The sequence below is a fragment of the Hippopotamus amphibius genome, chromosome 3 (assembly GCF_030028045.1).
Source record: "Hippopotamus amphibius kiboko isolate mHipAmp2 chromosome 3, mHipAmp2.hap2, whole genome shotgun sequence".
Taxonomy (NCBI): domain Eukaryota; kingdom Metazoa; phylum Chordata; class Mammalia; order Artiodactyla; family Hippopotamidae; genus Hippopotamus; species Hippopotamus amphibius.
In genome coordinates, this window is record NC_080188.1 from 141,036,320 (window position 1) to 141,056,321 (window position 20,002).

A 20,002-nucleotide genomic window follows, 5' to 3' on the forward strand; every position below is an offset into this window, starting at 1 on the left:
TCCTGGCTGTGAGAAGCGTGTACCAAAGTAAATACAAATACACTATTTGTAGAAATACTTCAAATATGGAGGCACTCTCTCTAGATGACCATTAAAATGCATTATGTTAAAGAATTTAACAAATCAAACTTTTAAAGATTTAGAAGAGGAAAATGGGCAAAAGACTTAAATAGGCACCTCACTTTATTAGCCATCTCCAACAGCCAACAAACACAAATAGGTACTCAATTTCATTAATTATTAGGGAGATGGCAATTAAAACCACGATGAGATACTACTGCGAAGACTACAATTAAAGAGGCTGGATGATGAAATACGTTGGTGATGTAGAATAACTGGAACTTTTGGACGTTGCTGGTGGGACTGAAAACTGGCACAACTACTTTGGAAAACAGACTGTCATTATTTCTAAAGCCAAATATATGTGTACTCTGTTCTACTCCTAAGTATGTGTCTAACAGAAATGAGTAAATATGTTCACTAAATGAAATGTTTAAGAATGTTCACAGGAGCATTACGTAGCCCTTCTCCCTTAAAAAACAAACAGAAACAACCATCCTACTATCAATCAATAGTAGAAATGACAAAGAGTGGTATATTTATTTACACAGCAATAAAAAGAAACAGTTCTGTACAAAACATAGATGAATCTCACGTTTAAAACACAGGGCAAAAGAAACAAGATTCTATTTCTAAAAAGTTGAAAACCAAGCAAAATTCATCAATGGGTGGTAAAAAGAAAAACAGAAACCACTCTGGAGAGGTGGTAATGAGTGGGAGGTGGCAGGAGAGGGAGTTCCAGGGTGCTAGTAATGTTTTATTTCCTTCCATTAGTGGGCATAACATGAGAGCACTCATTCTGAAAATCATTGTGCTATATATAGTTATAATTTGTGTATTTTTCTTTATGTACACTTCAAAAAAAGACTATTAAAAACAATACTATATATATATATAATATCTGGTACAGGAAAGACTGAGATTAGAGGGTCTTTTTAAGCTTTCCATATTAGTATATTTAACTTCTATACTAATTAGCCACTTTTAATGTATATCTGCTATGGGCAAATTGCATCCCTCCAAAACTCATATGTTGAAGCCCTAATCACAAATGTGACTATTTGGAGATGCGGATATCAGGAAATAATTAAGGTTAAATGAGGTCATAGGATTAGTAACCTTATAAGAAGGGATACCAGAGCACTTGTGTGTGCTTGTGCTTTCTCTTTCTCCCTCTCCCCCTCACCCCCCGCCCCCCTGCCATATGAGGATGTTAGGACACAACAAGAAGGTGGTCCTATGCAAGCCAGGAAGAAAGACCTCACCAGCAATCAAACTGGCTGGCACCCTGATAAATTTCCCAGCCTCTGAACTATAAGAAAATATATTTCTGTTGTTTAAGCCACCAAGTCTGTGGTATTTTGCTATGGTGACCTGAGCAATATGGAAAACAATGAATGAACCCTGGGCTCTTAGGAGCAAAACAAAGGTAAGGGGAAGACTACCTAGGCCTCTGCAGTTTAATATTGTAACTATTAGGCATTTTAAATTTAATTTAATTTAACATCCAGGTTCTCAGTCCCAATAGCCACATTTCAAGTACTCAATAGCCACATATATTCAGTGGAGATAGAGAACATTTTCTTTACTGCCAAAAGTTTAGAGGACAATACTATATATCAATCTAGGAGGGGATATGATGATTAGAATTGGCTTTCAAATAAACTCTTCTGATTAGAAATCAAGATATTAAAAAAAGGGTTTGCACAGGATAAGAGATCCAATTCAACCAAAACAAAGCTCAACATAAAGATGAAATGGTAGAATATTAGTTGTTCAAGGCTGACAAGAAGACCGTAGTGTCTGTAAAATTGGTCCTGAATCACTTTCTAGCAACATTCCTAACTTTGCAACCTAAAGTTATTCGATATTATGCTATCTAATCCCAGTAAAGGTATATTTAATTCATTTTCCTAACTATATAATTTAAGTTGCTATGAGTAATGCAACAAGATAAATAATATTTCATGACTGCAGATTTTACATTTAAAAATCGAAACTCATATCCTGTTTATATATTAGCATAAAAATAAATTAAGATAAATTCTAATTTACCATTAAGCAACTCAATGAGCGCAGGGATTACCCCAGATTTGGCTAGCAATGCAGCACAAGAGTCATCCATAGATACAGTTCCAATCATTATAACCACTTCTAAAACAAGGTCATCTTCTGCAGCACCTAGTAAAGTCAAATCATAGAAAGTTTTCATTGAAATGTCCTGATAATTGGGAGATTGAGATTGCCACATACACATTACTAATAAGAAAAAAAAATATCAAATTGTACACTTTAAATATATGCAGTTTATTGCATGTCAATTATATCTCGATAAAAGTTCTTTAAAAAAAAATGTCCTGATACAAACCCTTTTATAATGCTAAAATCCTAATTCACAGAAAAGGTACTGAAAGCTATTAAATCAGTTCTTATGAATCCTTAACATGCTTATAAATTTGTCCTTTTTCCAAAATTCCATGTTCACAGAAGTTCATTCCATGATGATAGTTCGTGGTGGGGGAGCAGCAGAGAGGTGGAAATAAGTCTTTGAAAATACAAATGAATGACAATATAAACACAGAAAATAGAACAGTCATTTGAGTGCCTCAAAGAATTTTGTGTGTATGTGAATTCACGTAGAGAGGAATGGTATTTGGTAATTTTAAAAAGACAGGATAAAAAAAATAAGAAGGCAGGATAAGAAAGGGAAACTAGTATTAAAAAAACATATTGTTAGGGAAAAGAGTACACACATATAAGAGAAGAACTAGTGACTGCCTTTCTGAGAGAAAGAAATTAGAACTAGGGCTAGAACTAGAGGTGTGGGAAGAAAATGTGTTACGAAGTATAATAATGGTCACAAAATACTGCTCTAGCAGCCTCACCCACAACAGAAAGAAATAATTTAATGATTATGTAGAAGTGAAATATTTAGCACAGACCTGGTTTTAATTTATCCTTGAGGTATGGAACCAGCTTATACTCCTTAAGAACCAATTCCCAGTCTAAGTCTGGAATGGTCAAATTTGCAAGAGTTCCTAAACATTCAATCACAAACTCCTCCTCTTCATCATTAGAGATTTGAGCGGCAAGGTCCCCAACATAATCCTGAATAAAATAGAATTTTAATACAAATTTAAAATATGATTTCTGCAGAAGAACTAATCTAATAATTTAACCCACAGGAAGAAAATGTATCAAATGTGATTCTCCTGTTTAAATAACCTTGAGCTAAATTGCTAAGGGAGCCTATGGTGAACTGGCTTGAAGCAAGCAAACTGGAGTGAGGATGGAAAGTTTAGGGACAGGGATCATAAAACAAAAGCAACATTAAAACTGAGGTTGAGATTTCTAGGAGCTAAACTGACAAGGAAGTTGATAACAGAAAAACCAACTTGGGTCATGAATTAATATTTGACAAGAGCTAAGGAAGAGTTCTATTTCCAAACACAGCACTTTAAAGCTTCAATTCTCAGGCTATTTTAATAGACAGAAAGCCAAAAACTATACTTACAATAAATAAATTTTTAGTTGGTCCATCATGCTGGGAAATGTTCCTAATCATTTTCATCAGCAATGGATCCTTGAACTTCAGAGCCCTCTTCATGAGCATCTTCAGCCCATTTCCTGATAATAAAAACAGAAAAATTTCCCCCCCCAAAATTAGGGTTCATTTAAATTTAATGATTTTTACAATTTTTAGTTCTCAAAAAATCTGTTTACACACAGAAAATACATAAATCTTAATTTTAATACATAAATGATTAATTTTAATAAATGTATGCCCCTGTGCAGTTCATACCCATGTCAAGATACAGAATATTTCCATTCACTACAGAAAATTCCCTTGTGCTTAGTCGATCTTAGTCCCCCAATACAATTACTTTTCTTCTTTTCTCCTCCTTTTCCTCTTCCTCTTTTTATTTTTTCTTTTTAAACACAGATTAGTTTTGCCTCTTCTAGAATTTCACATAAATGGAACAGCATGTGTATGAAATATGTACCACAAAGTTTTAAAATGTAAAAACTTTTTGACCCATAAAAATTGTACTTCTAGGAATTTATCCTAATATAAAAACGGAAACATGAGAGAGTCAGAGAAAGAAAAATTACTGCAGCATTGCTTGTAACAGAAAAGAAGTGGCAACAAAGTATCCAAAATAGCAGGTTACAGTATGGTAAATCCTTTAATGAATTATTTTGCACCTAATGGCAATTATGTTTTATAAAAGTATTTAATCACATGGAATGACATTCAGATATTAACTTTAAAAAAGTTAATATCTGAGTATTAGACAGAATCCCATTTTAATTTAAAGATATGCAGAAGCATTGACCAAAGTTTTACCTGTGATTATCTCTGAATAGTGGGAGTAAAATTTTTAATTTTTTCCTATTTGCTCATTTGTGTTTTTTATAATGAACGTGGATACTTCTCAAATAAGAAAAACTATTGCACAACTCTGAAATATCATAATGTATGAAAAATCATTTTATGAAGATACTATAGAAAAAACTACCAAATACATTTGCATTGCAGCATCTTACACTGTAACAGATTGCTTTGCAAATAAAAAGCTTTATTTCTCTAGAAAATATTTTTAAAAATAAAATTTCAATGAATGGTAATTGACCAAATGGTTTATAAAAAGGGTAAGTGCTTCCACTCATGATGTAAGAAATATTCCAAGTCTGACATTTAAGGATTATAGCTATGATTTTGAAAACTATTTAAAAATAGGATTTACATATTTACTATAATTCTTAATTCTTTGTCATCTATTTTCCATCACATGCCGATATATGAAAGAGGTTACTGATCAAGCGCAAAGGCACTAACCTTCACAGATAAGCTGTACATTCCTTTTGTTAGCAGCAAGATTAATGCAGAAAGAAATGAGTTCCAAGTCAATTCGTTCATCCGAACATTCAAAGAGCATCTTCATTAACTAGCAAGAAGCACAAGACATATTTTACTCAAACAAACCCCAAACACACAAGAAAATACAGGCAGTGTTTTATCACAATATGTTATCTCAGATTGTATGTTGGAAATGATAGACTACAATTACATTTTCAACATAGAAGTGGCAGGCTTTTACTATTGAATAACTGAATGAATAAACGCTTAATGAACTATTAGATGCTCGGCATTCAATATGAACTTCCAAGTACAGTGGAGAATATAAGAGAAATATTAGATTAAAAAGCCTTTGCATTTTAAGAATCTAAAATATTGTGTAGAAGTAGAGCATTCTGGGCAAAGAAAACAGCTTGTGCAAAGGTTACAAGGCAAGAAAAAGATGTCATTCTTCTGAAGAATTAAAAGGCAAGCATGGTTGGAGCATGGAGGGAAACAGTAGTAAGAAAAAAGAAGGTAAAGGCAGATCATGCAGGGCCTTGAAGTACATGTTAAGGATTTTAGGCTTCATCCTAAGGAAAGTGGGATCACATTAAAGGCTTCCAAATAAGGATGTGTCAGGATAAGACTTATGTTTCAAAAAGATCTGGCCAGTGTATAAAACAGACTGAAATAGGGTAAGAAAATGTGGTAAAACCATCTAAGGGGCTAGTGGGAAAGTCCAGGTAGGATGATGGTTGCCTGGACTAGGTAGAGCAGTGGGGATAGAGATAAAAAGGATGGCTCAGAGGTATATTTAGGAAAGAGAATCAAATTGGGATTTAATAACTGACTAGATGTTGGGATTAAAGATGATTCTCAATTCTCAGGTTTCCACCTGAGGGAGACGAAAGGTCAAAGATAACTCTCAGGTTTCCACCCTAAACAACAACATGGATGGTGGTGCTAACATTTACCAAAAGACAGAAACTAGGGTAGGAGAAAACTTTAAAGGGAAGACAGTAATTTTGGTTGGATATGCTTGAATTTAAGCTGCCTATATGATAGTTTAATGCAGATAGTCAGTAAAAGTTATAAACATAAGTTTAGAAGACATGTTTGGGCTGAAGGTATAATTTTAGCAATTGTCATTTTTGGTGATAATTGAAACTTCAAGGCTGGACCCAATCATTTGGGAGTGTGCATAAAATAAGAAAAGAACTCTACTTAATGATAAGAGAAAGGGAAAATGGGTCTGAGAAGCAGCAGACAGAAAAGCAGGAAAGAAAAGGTAGGCTACTTAGGCCATTTAGCAGTAACCTGGATTTGTCATGATGAGAGTTGCTATATAATAAAGAAGAAACAAACAAGCCTTATGCTATACTTTTGAGAAGCTAGTCTACTATTATTGATAAATAGCAAATTAACTTAGTATCTATTACATATTTTTCTCTTAGTCAAATTGCTAACAACATATGGAAGTCAATCCTAAAATTTATAACCTAAAAATTTCTTATGTTTTATCTCAGGTAATATCTTTTTAGATCTAACATGCCTTTGTTGACTGGTTAGACCCTATTCTGTTAAATCTTGCTTTGGTTATTCTCTATGTCAGTTCCAAAGAACTTCTAAGTTTCAAAAAGAATACATAGTCAACATACAACAATCAATCTTATTTCTACATGCTAGCAGTGAACAACTGGAAACCAAAATTAAAAACACAAATCCACTTACAATTGCTCCAAAAAGTACTTAGACATAATTCTAACAAAACTATATGTATATATATAAAATTCACTATTTGCTGAGAACCATAAAAACACTATAGCTGGTGAATGGCTGGCATGTATCATGCCTTTTCCCAGACAGCACCGCTTTAACATAAATGTTGCTGCTAATGGAATCTTTAATCACTAACAATAATGTTGCAGAACAAAAAAACTCAATGGCAAAGATAAAATAATCTTAGTTTACTAGATATACATTTAACAGATTTTTCTACCTATTAACTGCCTATTGAAATTAAATTACAAATTAATAAAAATATAGATGACAATCCTCAAATGTAAATATATAGAGTATGTTTTTTATACTCTAATTAAAAGACTATTATAGATTTTTTCCAAACTTCTCCTGATACAAGAAGCTTTTTAAAAATAACAAAAGTCTGTTTGTTACATCAATGCAATGCTTAACAATACAAAATATCTGTTGCTATTTACTTGAAATTAACCTTGTTTATGAAATTCGCCCTTAAAAGTGGTGTTACAGGTGATGTATTAGAAGCTGAGGGGTTTTGTTTTGCCTTGCTTTTGTAATTTCCACATTAAGACCTATGGTGAAATATTCAGGAGCTAGCTTTTTTAAAAATAATGCATCATTTAAAATCTTATCCAACCCCCCATATCCCCAAATCAAGAGAAATCAGGACTAAATGTGAATGAAATATATCATGATATAAAATTAGTTTTTCATAATAGGAAAGAGAAACACTTCAATTTTAATTAAAGTATTCACATTTTAAAATAGTTTAGTTCAAACTCCACAGGCAACATTGTCTTTAATTTGATTGCTACCCACAGCACTTCAAAAGTGTAATTGCTGACAACTAGGAAATATTAAAACTAGATTTGTTCTGCTTTAACTATGTCCATTGTCATCTTTTGCTAATTTAATAGGAAGGCACTAAAAGGGCTTCAGCCTGTGCAATGAGGAGGCAATAGTGTTCAATCAGACAAGTCCCATATTGAGTATCAGATACCAAAGACCCAGGACTGAAATCACTGTGTCTAGACTCTCTGGCACCTGACTTCACTTATTTACCAGTGACCAGAGGCCAACCCCCACAGCTCTCTGTATTCACGTACACCTCTACAACCCCCACCCCCCTACCCAAACATCTTGGAATGATTATGCCAGAACTTTGCATGCCTCAGGAATCTCTTCTGACTGGCTACTCCCTAACTCTGCTGTTTGAAGTGATGCTCTGGTTTCTGAACTTCAGCAGATAATGGCAGGCAGGAGCAAAGGGGGCTGTCAGAGAGGACGTTTACCAGCATTCAGCTAAAAAGAAGCATGTAGATCAAAGAGGGGCCAAATAGGACAACTGCGGTGGAAAACATGTGGATTACTATGAAGATTCTTGCACACTGTTCTAGGGTAAAATATTAAATAACACCATGACATCATTACCTAAACATGTACCTTGATTGGCCATTCTATTACCAATAAATACTTTTATAAGCATCTGGATGGCATTTGCACCTATTTAAACAAAACATGCATCTTTGAGGTCTAAACAACAATGAACTGTTAATGTGTACTCTTAACTATTATTAGAATACAACCATTAACTCCTGGTTATCCCAGTGTATGCTTACCTGAAACAATTCACCCACTGAGACCATTAAGATCATATATAAATAGAGACTTGCCCTGACCCTCAAGTTTTACAGAATAGCGGCATAACAGAGGAAAAAAAATTAGAATATATTGGATAATTGGAAGCAATAAAGTACAAAAGAAGCAAAGCAACATAATAGTGGGAGAGATTATGGGGCATGTTGAATTTCTAACACCTACTCTGAATGTTAAATAATTTACAAAAGTGAACTCTAATTATAGGCTTATGTTAGAGCATCTCACAATCTATCTCCACCAAAGCCCATCTCTTTAAGAATGAGAAATCAACAGAAACATTTTCCCCCCAAAGATCATGTACTAGATACAACCTCTTTAGGTTAAACTTATTGATGAAAAGCTATTCCATGAGCACACTGCTAAGACACTGTTTTTTGGACTAATAAAATTCTGATGCAGAAATTTTTAAAAGTATAGGTTCATCTTATAAAACATATATAAGAAAAGGAGTATTTAAGCTGGCCTCTGAGTGGTTCCAAAATAATGAGAACCATTTACTAATGGCACCTTACTTGTGTACAGTGTTTTACAGTTTATAAAGTTCCTTTACATATATATCTAATGTAATAAAAGAATATGATCATATGCCACATTCTTTTTGATCACTGAAATGAGTATGAACGACAATTGAACCACTGCTTTCCCACTTTCAAAGTTATTTTAGGTTTCTCATTTGAAAAATTCATTTGTAATACTTGACAATATCTACTAAGCAAAAACTAATATGCATAATTTCAAAGTGAACAGAGTATTACATTAACTCTAATATATTCCAAACCTCAGATATGGTTTAATTTATTAAGTAGGTTAATCAGTTCTATTGCAAATGGGTTTAAAGCTTTGCTAATATCATAAACATTACTTCGAGTAGTCAATGCTTCTGAAAAGAATATTTTTTTAACTCCTAAAGGAAGCTTGGAAATTTCAATGTAATCCCAAATTTGCTTTCCAGGATTCTTTTATTTTATAATGCACTTTTACAATTAGCACTGGGTGGCAATCAAACTATGCCAACTTTTCCCCAAATATGTCAAAGTTGAGCCTTACAAAGTACAAGTTATAGGCTAGATAGCACTTTAGGAACAAACACACTATTCTAGAGTATCATCTGGTTTCTCAAAATATGGCCTAATATTAAAAAGTTTCAAGATGTTTACAACATAATTTGATAACATACCCTCACTATTCTTACAGGGTTGAGCTTTTAAAAACAAAATATAATAAACTAAAACCCCAAAACACTGACCACTGAATGAATTTTGGAAGATTCTATTTATGAAATACAGATCATAAATATTCTGAAAACCCTCCAGCAGAAACGTCTGATGTTAGAAAATCATCTGGCAAGGAAACATACATGAATACTGTCCTTGAAAAGGTATGGGAGAATCTTCTACAAAATCTTCAACTGCAATAATAATAATGTCTCAAAAGTAACTGAAACATGCTTTTATTTCTGTTTATTTACTTATATATTTATTTATTTTTGGCTGTGTTGGGTCTTTGTTGCTGCACACGGGCTTTCTCTAGTTGCAGCGAGTGGGGGTTGCTTTTCATTGTGATGAGCAGGCTTCTCATTGCGGTGGTTTCTCTTGTTGCGGAACACAAGCTTCTAGGCGAGAGGGCTTCAGTAGTTGTGGCATGTGGGCTCAGTAGTTGTGGTTCACGGGCTCTAGAACGCAGGCTCAGTAGTTGTGGTGTATGGGCTTAGTTGCTCTGCAGCATGTGGGATCTTCCCAGACCAGGGCTTGAACCTGTGTCCCCTGCATTGGCAGGGGGATTCTTAACCACTGCACCACCAGGGAAGTCCTATTTCTGATTATTTATTAAAAATAAAGTTTTACATTTTATGTTTGAGATAGTAAATTCTAGGGTATAGAGAGAAAGGTAACTCCAAATTAAATATTTAACAGATTAAGTTTTCCACCTTTTTAAAGTTTACGTTTGTTTCTCTTTTATTTAATGTTATTCTCTTCAAAATCTAATCTGGATAAAAACAGTCAATCTAGACAAAAATATCATTCTTTCATCACTGCTTTCCAATTCATATCCGGCAGTCAATAAAGTTCTGACATTAAATGGGATTGGAAAAGGAACACCCTTCCAAACTGTGAATCAAAACCCCTCAGAACATATGAAGTGAGACTGTAGTAAATCACCTCTAATCTCCCTTTGACATGGCTACTCTTTTATTGAAAACTTGTTTGACAAAGAGTTTGATTACACTTTGCATCAGCTATAGTCTGACATGTGTTACCTCTATAGGAAGCCTTGCCGTTTTAGATAAAATATGCTGTATATCTGAAGGATGTCTGCTTTCTGTAAATAAGCATAATTAGTTTATCCCATGATATAAAAGCCTAAGAAATTATCCTTGAGAGTTTATCAGTTTTTAACTGCATGTAGATAAAGTATTAAAATTATGGAATAGCAAATTCAATTTTTATAACTGTCTTATTAATTCTGGATGAATATAATAATTAACAAGAATTAATAAAAAGAAAAATTATGGTCTATTTTTTACTACATAATTATTTCCCAAATAATATACATATAATAACTTACATTAGGCTAATAAGGAATTACCTAGCAGGAGTCTTAAGAGGATTACTTTAATAAGTATGACTTACTATTCACATTCTTCCAGTGTCTTTTAAAAGTGTTATTTTTATTTTAAATTACACATCCTGCAATTTTGCTTCTTCTATTTTACAAAGCCATATTATAAAAAATAATATTAAAAGTCAGCCCAATTAGTGTTCCAATCATCAGATAGTATTCAAATTAGTAGAGCTAAGTTTAATGAAGTTTGATGGCACAATAGTGATTCTATGAATGTAAATTCCCTACGAGTAAAATTATATATGTATAGAATCCCCACCATTATAGTCTACAAAAAAAATCACTAAACTCCTTCAAGACAAATAAACCTAACACATGAAACATATCAAGCAACTGAGTTATAGTCAAAGTCATTCTTGAGAACAGTGCTGTAAAAATAAAAGTATTTTGATGAAGCATTTTCCCATAAGAGAATGCAAAGCATTTAAAACTGTCAACCACAAACAAAATTAAAGGGCAAATGACAAAGTTGGGAAACATCTGTAATATGACAAGGAGTTAAAATAGTTATTACTATTTTCTGTAAAATGAATATATATAGATCTTATTTATTAATCCTAAAATACTGTCATGCCAATGGAAAAACTATCAAGGGACATGAATGATTTATAACATAATATCAACAATAAGTATCTGAAAAATGTTCAACCTCACCAGTATTCACAGAAATGCAAATAAAATGCAAATGAAAAGAAATAGAGCCACTCCATTTTTAGAGAAATGACAGTATCCAGTGTTGCTGAAAGTGAAATAATAGTTGGAAAAATCAGCTCACGAAAAATCAACTCACGTCTTCTTAGAAGGTAATTTGGCCATATTGTGTCAATTACACAAAATACTTTTTGACCTAGTAATTCTACTTTTAGGAATTTACAGTAAAGAAAAAAATGAGATGTAGTTAAGATTTTATATACTATGATATTTATTCCACATTATTTCATTTGTTTATATATGTTTACTTACATCAGTTTTTATGTGATAAATTGGAAAAAAGCTAAAAATACAATTTAACAATATTTAAATTCTGGTATACTTATGCAACAGAACATTATAAACTATTGTGAATAATTTTTGAGGAATGTTCAATGACATGGGAGAGTACTTAATGATATATTAAGTAAAAAAAGCTATACATAATTATACATGGCATATAATCCCAATACATTATTTTTTAACTATGTAGAAGAAAATGTACCAAAATTTTAAATGGTTATCTCTGGGTCTCGGATAACAGAAAGTTATTTTCATTTTTATACTGTTCTGTACTTTCCAGATTGTATATAACAAATTTATATTATTTTTAAGAGGGACTTTTTAAAGAAAAAAGCTATCTGGCATATCAAGAGAAGAACACATTTTTTTTAATGCTTTTTTAAAAAACTCTTAAACCACTTACCTGTGGTATACAGTCAGTGTATGCAAACATTGATTTAAAGCGGTCATCCATGCTTATGTGGTAAAGAACACACATTGCTATTTGTTTGTAGTTCTCATTGCCTGGAAATAAGAAATCATGGATATGGTGAGATTTTATATTATGCTATGCCTTGCATGGAATGACCACAGAGAAATTAATTTTTTTCATATAACACACTCAAATTAATGCATTGAAACTTAAAACTACTGAATCAAAAAAATCCTTATATAACTCTAACTTAGAAAATATTTTCAGTTCCCTATTTCAATTCCAAAGTTTGGAGCACACTATCTGTGAAATATCACTAAGTTTCAAGAGATTAAGTATATTTTACAAGGTATACTTTTAAAAAAAATTAACCACAAACCTCAGAATTAATTGTTCTCAGCAGCCCATTAAAAAGTAGATTTGGCCATTGGCCTCCCTACCCTTACGATATTACCAAAATATATGATTAACACATTTCATTGACAGTGATAATGTATAAGAAATAGTAAACAAAAAGTATATTTAATTTCAATGAATCAGAAACTGGAAAAATAATATAAATGATAAAAGAAGCAGAATAGTATTTGCAACATTAAAAAAATACATGACTATAAAATGCTAAAGGGTATAATAGACTAATAAGCATAGTCTAAGGATTGTCTCAGAACTTCTGAGGTAAGATTATTCTAGTTTTATACACCTTGAAACTGAAAAAAGAAAAGTGAATGATGTATCATAGATTTGAAAAATAAAATGGGACTTTAATATGTCATGTAATCCTTCTAACATGCTTTCAGACAGACCATATTTTAAGGATCTATTTATGATCTCAATGTTGAGTTAGAAACGTTGCTTAGCTAAAAAGTTTTACCCAAAAAACAATATCCTTTTAAAAAAATTTGGGGCTATGATAAATCCTTGGATATACCTGGAGTTTAAAAAAAAATCAAGCATGTACATAAATTTAGTTGATAAATCAAGAAAATTTTAAATACATGTTGACATGGAGGATAAATTCAACACCTTTATTCTTGTGTCCACCATAGTATAAAATTATTAAAATACTTTGTGTTTTTTAAAAATACTATTTTATATTCTTATTGAATTTTTCAAATTAGTCATCTCTTTATAAGGTGGTGAGAAATTCCTAGAGGACATAAATCTTAGTATTCTTACAGGCTTGGTATAGCATATGTAAGTTTCTTAATAAATAACTGCTGATTGATTCTATTTTTAATATTTAAAAAGCATGGTGACTATAGTTAACAATACTGTATTGTATATTTGAAAGTTGCTAAGAGAGTACATCTTAAAAGTTCTTACAACCAGAAAAAAAAGTAATTAGGTGAGGGGATAGATGTGGTAACTAACCTTATAGTGGTAACTTTTATAGTTAACTAACCTTATATCTATATATTTTGCAATATATACATACATCAAGTCATTGCCTTAAACTTACATACTGTTATATGTCAGTTAGATCTCAATAAAGCTGGAAAAAAAAAACAACGTTATGTTTAAAAAATCAGAGGCTAAAACTGAAAAAATAAGCACATTTAGTCAAAGGCAGAAATTACTGGTTCTACAAGATCTTCAGATTTGACACAGAAGTGTTTTAAGTTTCCAGGGGTCTTTTAAAAAATATATAGTGACCCTCTCTCTAGCCTCTTGTTTTCCTGGAACTTATTTGTTAGATAAAAATATATCATATGGTAAAGGAGGAACAATGTGAATCTTCAAAAGAATCTGTCAGATAAATTTTATCATCCTTATGTTTCATATGGGGAACCCAACACTTAGAGAAAAATAAATACTTCCCCCATAGCCTTGTAAGTGGTTGAGCAGTACTTTAAACATAGGTCTCTTTGACTCCAAAATCTTCACCAGAGGTGAAGTTATATCCACCAGACACATATTACAATATTTCTCAAACATTTTTATATCATAAGGTAAAATGATCTTTCAAGTAAGATATTATTATGAGGTATAAAAGACTGAAATACACTGACATACGACAGAATAAAACACATTTTTAAAATAGAATTTTTAAAAATCAAGACTTTTGTATCTTTTAAAATTGTTTGGCTAAAGCCTATTTCCTATGGCTTTCAGTAGCAATGTAAAAATGACTTCTTGGCATAAAACAAAAAATAAAATCTAACAAATGTCTGTCAGGTGAATACATACTAGTAACATTTTCATCTTAACTAAAAATCTATGAATTCACTAACTTAACCACTTGGAATATTACATATGCAGGAACTATATATTTGGAGGAAAATGTAATGCAAAAATTGTGGAATTACTACAAAAAAAAGAAAAGTAGAGACTAACCAATATTTTTCTCTTGGGATCAGAGCAATCCAAATGAAAAGACCTAGAGATTTTAATAAATCACATTTTTACACTGCTGTTCATTTATACTTATTCTAGTATAAAACACACTTGCGATAGGAAAACAAATCTTTGCACAGGCTTGCATGATATGTAGATTAAAAATGAAAAATTCCAACTTTATTCTCCAGAGAGGAAAGTATCCCTTAGGGATTCGGTCAGATTATACTACACAGTATTTAGCTTTTCTCCAGGGTTGAGATATTTTAAAATCTTTTCAAGTAAGTCCTACAGCAAACTCATATTCTGAAGGCACAGTCTCTCTTTTTCTGCTATTCCAGTTTCTTTCCATATGTTGTTCAGCTGTGCGTAGGTTCTAGTCCTACTTAATTTTTACAAAATACTATTTGAAAATATTTTCTCTATGTAATAGATTCACTGAAAAGCAGGATTCCAAGTCACACAACTTACTAAATGGTAAAAGAAACAGAGAAACCAATATCCAATATAAAAGATTTTGTTTAACATCAAAGTAAATCATCAAACGTTAAAATTCAGTGTGGAATTAAGAATGAAATAGGATGCTATTCTATGTTTGAGGAGAGTCTATCTACTACTGGTGTCAATGAAAGGATTCTAAAATGCAATGTTCTAAAGTGGTACAACAATTCATGTAAGGTGAGAGGAAAGAAAGATTCACCTTTAAAAGATCTGTACCCCATAAAGAGAATAACAAGGAAGGTCCTCCTAGAGCAAATTACATATATATAAATATATGGTTATATATCTATATCACTTCCAAAGGATAACGCAGGATAAAGGATATGTGATAGAAAGCAAGTCTAGAGAAGAGTCCTAAAATTACAATCCTTTTAAAAAAGTAGATGAATAACATACGCAAGAAACATCTCAGATACAACAATAATTTATATGACTTTTTTTTCACACAGCAAAACTAAATATCTAGTTTCAAAAAGTAGGATTATTCATTCCATCTCCAGTTCTAATTCTGCTCTTGCGCACTTTCTCTTTCTCCTCCTTCTCTCCCCACACTCACGGCCTAAGGTGAAAGCTCCTTGCAGTTCTCCATATCTTCCTAATCTTTATCTGTGATCCTCTATTTAAAAATCTCTGTAAAGCAACTATACTCCAATAAAAATTAATTTTAAAAAGTGGGAGACTGAGGGGAGAGGGGCAGGAGGCATATGGGAAATTAATGTCCATTCTGCTCAATTTTGCTATGAACTTTAAATTGCTCTAGAAAATAAAACCAGATTTAAAAAAAAAAAAAATCTCTGAACATATGCCCAATTTTCCATAATCTGTACCTAAAATGATTACCATGCCCCCCAAATGTGCTAAAACTAATGGACTGAAGGAGACAGAAGCTCAAGGATTACAAGGCAATCCCAAAAGATTCCTGGGTAGCCAATCTTTTTATAACTATAATTCTTTGAGAGATGGGAAGAAAGAGTTAAGCAAACTCACAGTTCCTATTGTATGTTAAGCGTATATTTTCTTATTTAACCCTTATAACAACTGAAGAGGTAGGTATTATCTTTGATTTGGAGGTGAGGCAATGACGTTCATTAAGGTTATGAATCCTTCAGAAGGAAACATAGCTTGTGAATCCGAGATTCAAACCTAGGTCTGACTACAAACCCTGTGTGCATATACTCTCTACTAAGCCTTTCAGGAAGCAGCAGAAAGGGTGAAATAATGCCAAATAAACATAAATTATTATCATCATTCCTTGGTGGCACAGTACAGGAAGGAAATGCAGTTAAGAAGGAACTCTGTAGGATCTGGGGGTCTTGCAGAAAAAGGTGAGAAGATGGTAGGAGAGGGGTAGAGGGGAGATGAAATGCAGAAAAGCAATCAGTTATTTGTTAGAGTACCTGGGCCCAGATGCAATAGGTTCCAACGGATGAAAGATCTTGACAGGGACAAATTGCATCATCCCCAAGCAGCTTGGGGGACTAGATCTACAGCGGTTCTGAAACTCACTCTCACTGAGCTGGATAAGAACTGCTATCAAGCGGTGTTTGATTTTATGAGAAAAACAAGGTGCTAGAAGCTTAAAGACTGAGTAGAGTGGTAAACAGAGGCAGTACAATGTTGTGGTTCAAAGCTCAGTCTCTAGACGCAGACTGCCTGGGTTCAGTTTCTGGCTCTGCCACTTACTAGCATAAATGGCCTTTTGAGTGTTATTTAAACTCTCTGTGCTTCACCTTCTTCATCTGTGAAACTGGAATAGAAACTGTACCATCTCAAAGAGTTGTTATATGAGGATCAGGTGAAAGAATCCTGGTAAAACAATTAGTCCTGAATCTAAAACACAAATTGATTCAATAAATGTCATTTCTTATTATTATTCTGTTGAAAATGACACTTCTCTGTTTTGCCAATAGAACACTATTATCATATTCCCCTAATATACATGTTGTCTTTGTGGTTTTCTATCCTCAAGATTTGACTATAGTTAGAGGTAGTGTAGGTTTACAAGGTAGCCATCCTCTGAGATGAGCTAGACAGGGTTCACAAGTTTACTCTGAGCCTGTGGCTAAGCCACTTGTCCCTAGTCACCTTCCTATAAAGCTCTGCTGTACCCAAAGTATGGGCTTAGGAGAGTCACCTCATACCTTAAGGCTCTACTCAGTGACCCGTATCTGATAAGTCTCTCGTTCTCACAGGGTTATAAATCCCTTAATGAGAACAAAAATTGGGGAAAGAAACTAATCAAAGGATAGGTTACTGTCATCAGTATGTGTTCCTCCACCACCACTACCACAAACACATTGTAAACCTCTCTTTGTTTTTTCATGTTTCCTTGTCTGTAACAGAACTTAATTTCACTCCTAGAGTGGGGAATAGTTGTGGAGGTGATGAGCTACAAGAAGATCAAGGAACAGAGAGAGAAGTCTGAGAACACAGAAGACAACCTCACAATTAACTGTATTAATTCATCTTTAAGTAGCATGTCCCAGGCAAATAAAGTGCATAGGTGTTTCCCCATTTGCCTGAGCTGAGCACAACCAAACAAAAGAAGCTGGAATACGACCAGTACTGCACCAGAGATATTTTTTTCCCTTGAGGCAAGTGTGAAAGGAGGTGATGACAGATCTAAGGGACTATATCATACTCAGAGGTCTATACAACTCAAGTTGCTGATGTGTCTTCTAGATTTTCTCTGGGTAAAGTTCCCTAGAATTCAATCAGTTCATTTACAAATATCTATGAAATTGATTTTCTTCTCATTTTGTATTTATTTAGTGATTGAAAAAAGATGTAAGATGGCACTTGCCCTTTAATTCAGAAAAAAAGATGCAAATATTTTATAAGTGGTTGTTACCCATATGTTACTTTGATGATTCTAATTCATATCTTATTGTTACAAATCACATATTTCCAATCTCCTTTAAAGAACTGCAACATATGAAGGAAGATTACAGTATATAAACCACAGCTATCATATTCATTGAATCATAAATGATTATACAAGTGATTAATTGCTTGATAAAAACACAGCCTATAACTTTTATGGCATCTAGCACATATCTGACAGCTATAGCAAAAGGACAAAGTACTGTAGGAGAAAAGTGAATACCTGGAGGGGGAAGATGTCTGGAAATAACCTAAATTCATCTCTTCAAACACAGCTGCATACAGAAAGTAGAAGCCTTCTGGCAGCCAACATTTATTATTACTTAAAGACTAATTTAAAGATCACACAGCAATAAACAGCCATTAACAGATTAAACGGTCCAAGTAAAATTAAAGCTTATCCTTTATTATAAGCTAATAATGGCTTCTTCATTCATTGGAAGAAAAAATATCTGAGTTCTTAAAAAATAAATCTCAAAAAAATCTTGCATATCCTAAATGACTTTGGAGCTGGGAATTATGATTTTCCCATAAGAATTCATGATTAAGAACCATAAACTCCAGCTAACCAACTATGATTTCTCCACATCTTACAAATGGCGGACATTTCAAAAGGGCTCCTTTAAGACTTACAGACATCAATGATTCCCTAATGGCATCCCCAGTTAGAACAGTCTGCCAACAGTCACTACACTGGCATAGCACCAAAGGCTCTGTGAATTTTGAGCAGAGCAGTGAAAAGGCTGAATATTTTGAGAACTAGGTTCTTAATGACTAGAGGTGGCTTAGTCAGATCTGTTCAAGTAATAAGGCCAGGGTGAAAAAAAAATGACCTAGTCATTATGATTCCTTTGGTATTTATGGTAATAAACATGAATCATGATGAACTCACTGGCTATTAAACACAGAGGTCATAAGTACTTCGATAGGATTTCCACAGGAATTCACCGCTAATTAGCTGGATCATTATTTGAAAGCGTTACTGAATTATCTTAGCAGTTGTGCAGCTATTCCCCTCAAATTTGGTCATTCCCAGATGAGGGCAGTTAATGCTTTAACAAACTGGTCATTAACTCCAGCAACTGATTTTGTGGGAATTATTGCACTTATAACGTACATTCAAGATTTTTTTTTCTTTTTAAAGAAATTTGCAGCTGTAGTTCAGCTGGAGCAGCTGACGGAGAAAAGAAGTCAGCTCTCTGGGTTGCTCTCACAATCGATTTTCTGCCAATTAGAGGGCAAACACATGCTGATGGGTTTTGAATTTTAAAATGTCTTCAGTTTTTTCCATCTCTGAAGTGATTAGTAAAAACACCATTTAGCTACTAATTTTGTAACACACTTGGGATTTTCCATTCACAGTTCAGTCAAGCAGAAATATGAGTTCTGAACGGCAGAACTCAAAGCCAAATTTCCGCTTCTGCAGTAGACCCAGCCCAACACTTTGTAAAAGCAGAGTGAGAACACAAGTTACGGGCCACGTTATTAGCCAGATTCTTATTCCCTTTTGCACTCCATGTCTTTGTTCAAAGTAGGAAACTCCCTTTTGAAGTCACAAAGGTCTATGAAAAGATAAGAGAAGTGGGAATATAAGCACTCCTATATTAGAATAGAGCAGCATTAAGGTAATAAATTACCCCTAATAAGTCTATGTGAATACAACATACTTCAAAAATCACAAGTGCCTTTAAGTTTACTGTAGAGTTGGAGCCTTTAAAGCTCTATCAATACAGTGAAAATGCCACAGGAAAAACCACCCCTTAAAAGATAACTGCAACAATTATTGAACATATATATTGACTACATTGAAATACACTAAAAATATACTGCAGATATATTAGATGATCTATTATTGCGCATGTTTCCATACTGTTTTATGTTTAACATATTAGAACATGTACTGCAGATACATAATTAGTATGACTACATAGCCTTAG

The 20,002-nt window shown here is 33.1% G+C and overlaps 1 protein-coding gene across 3 annotated transcripts in view; it reads right to left on the reverse strand.

The window, feature by feature from the left end:
• KIFAP3 (kinesin associated protein 3) overlaps window positions 1–20,002 on the reverse strand; it is a 151,016-nt gene that overhangs the window by 65,627 nt on the left and 65,387 nt on the right. For all 3 annotated transcript variants that reach the window (XM_057726674.1, XM_057726676.1, XM_057726675.1), the window contains 5 exons: window positions 12,339–12,439; window positions 4,901–5,009; window positions 3,575–3,687; window positions 3,003–3,168; window positions 2,116–2,241 (listed from right to left, as the gene is read on the reverse strand). In XM_057726674.1, coding sequence (XP_057582657.1) covers window positions 2,116–2,241; window positions 3,003–3,168; window positions 3,575–3,687; window positions 4,901–5,009; window positions 12,339–12,439 — 615 coding nt within the window. The remainder of the gene's footprint in view (window positions 1–2,115; window positions 2,242–3,002; window positions 3,169–3,574; window positions 3,688–4,900; window positions 5,010–12,338; window positions 12,440–20,002) is intronic.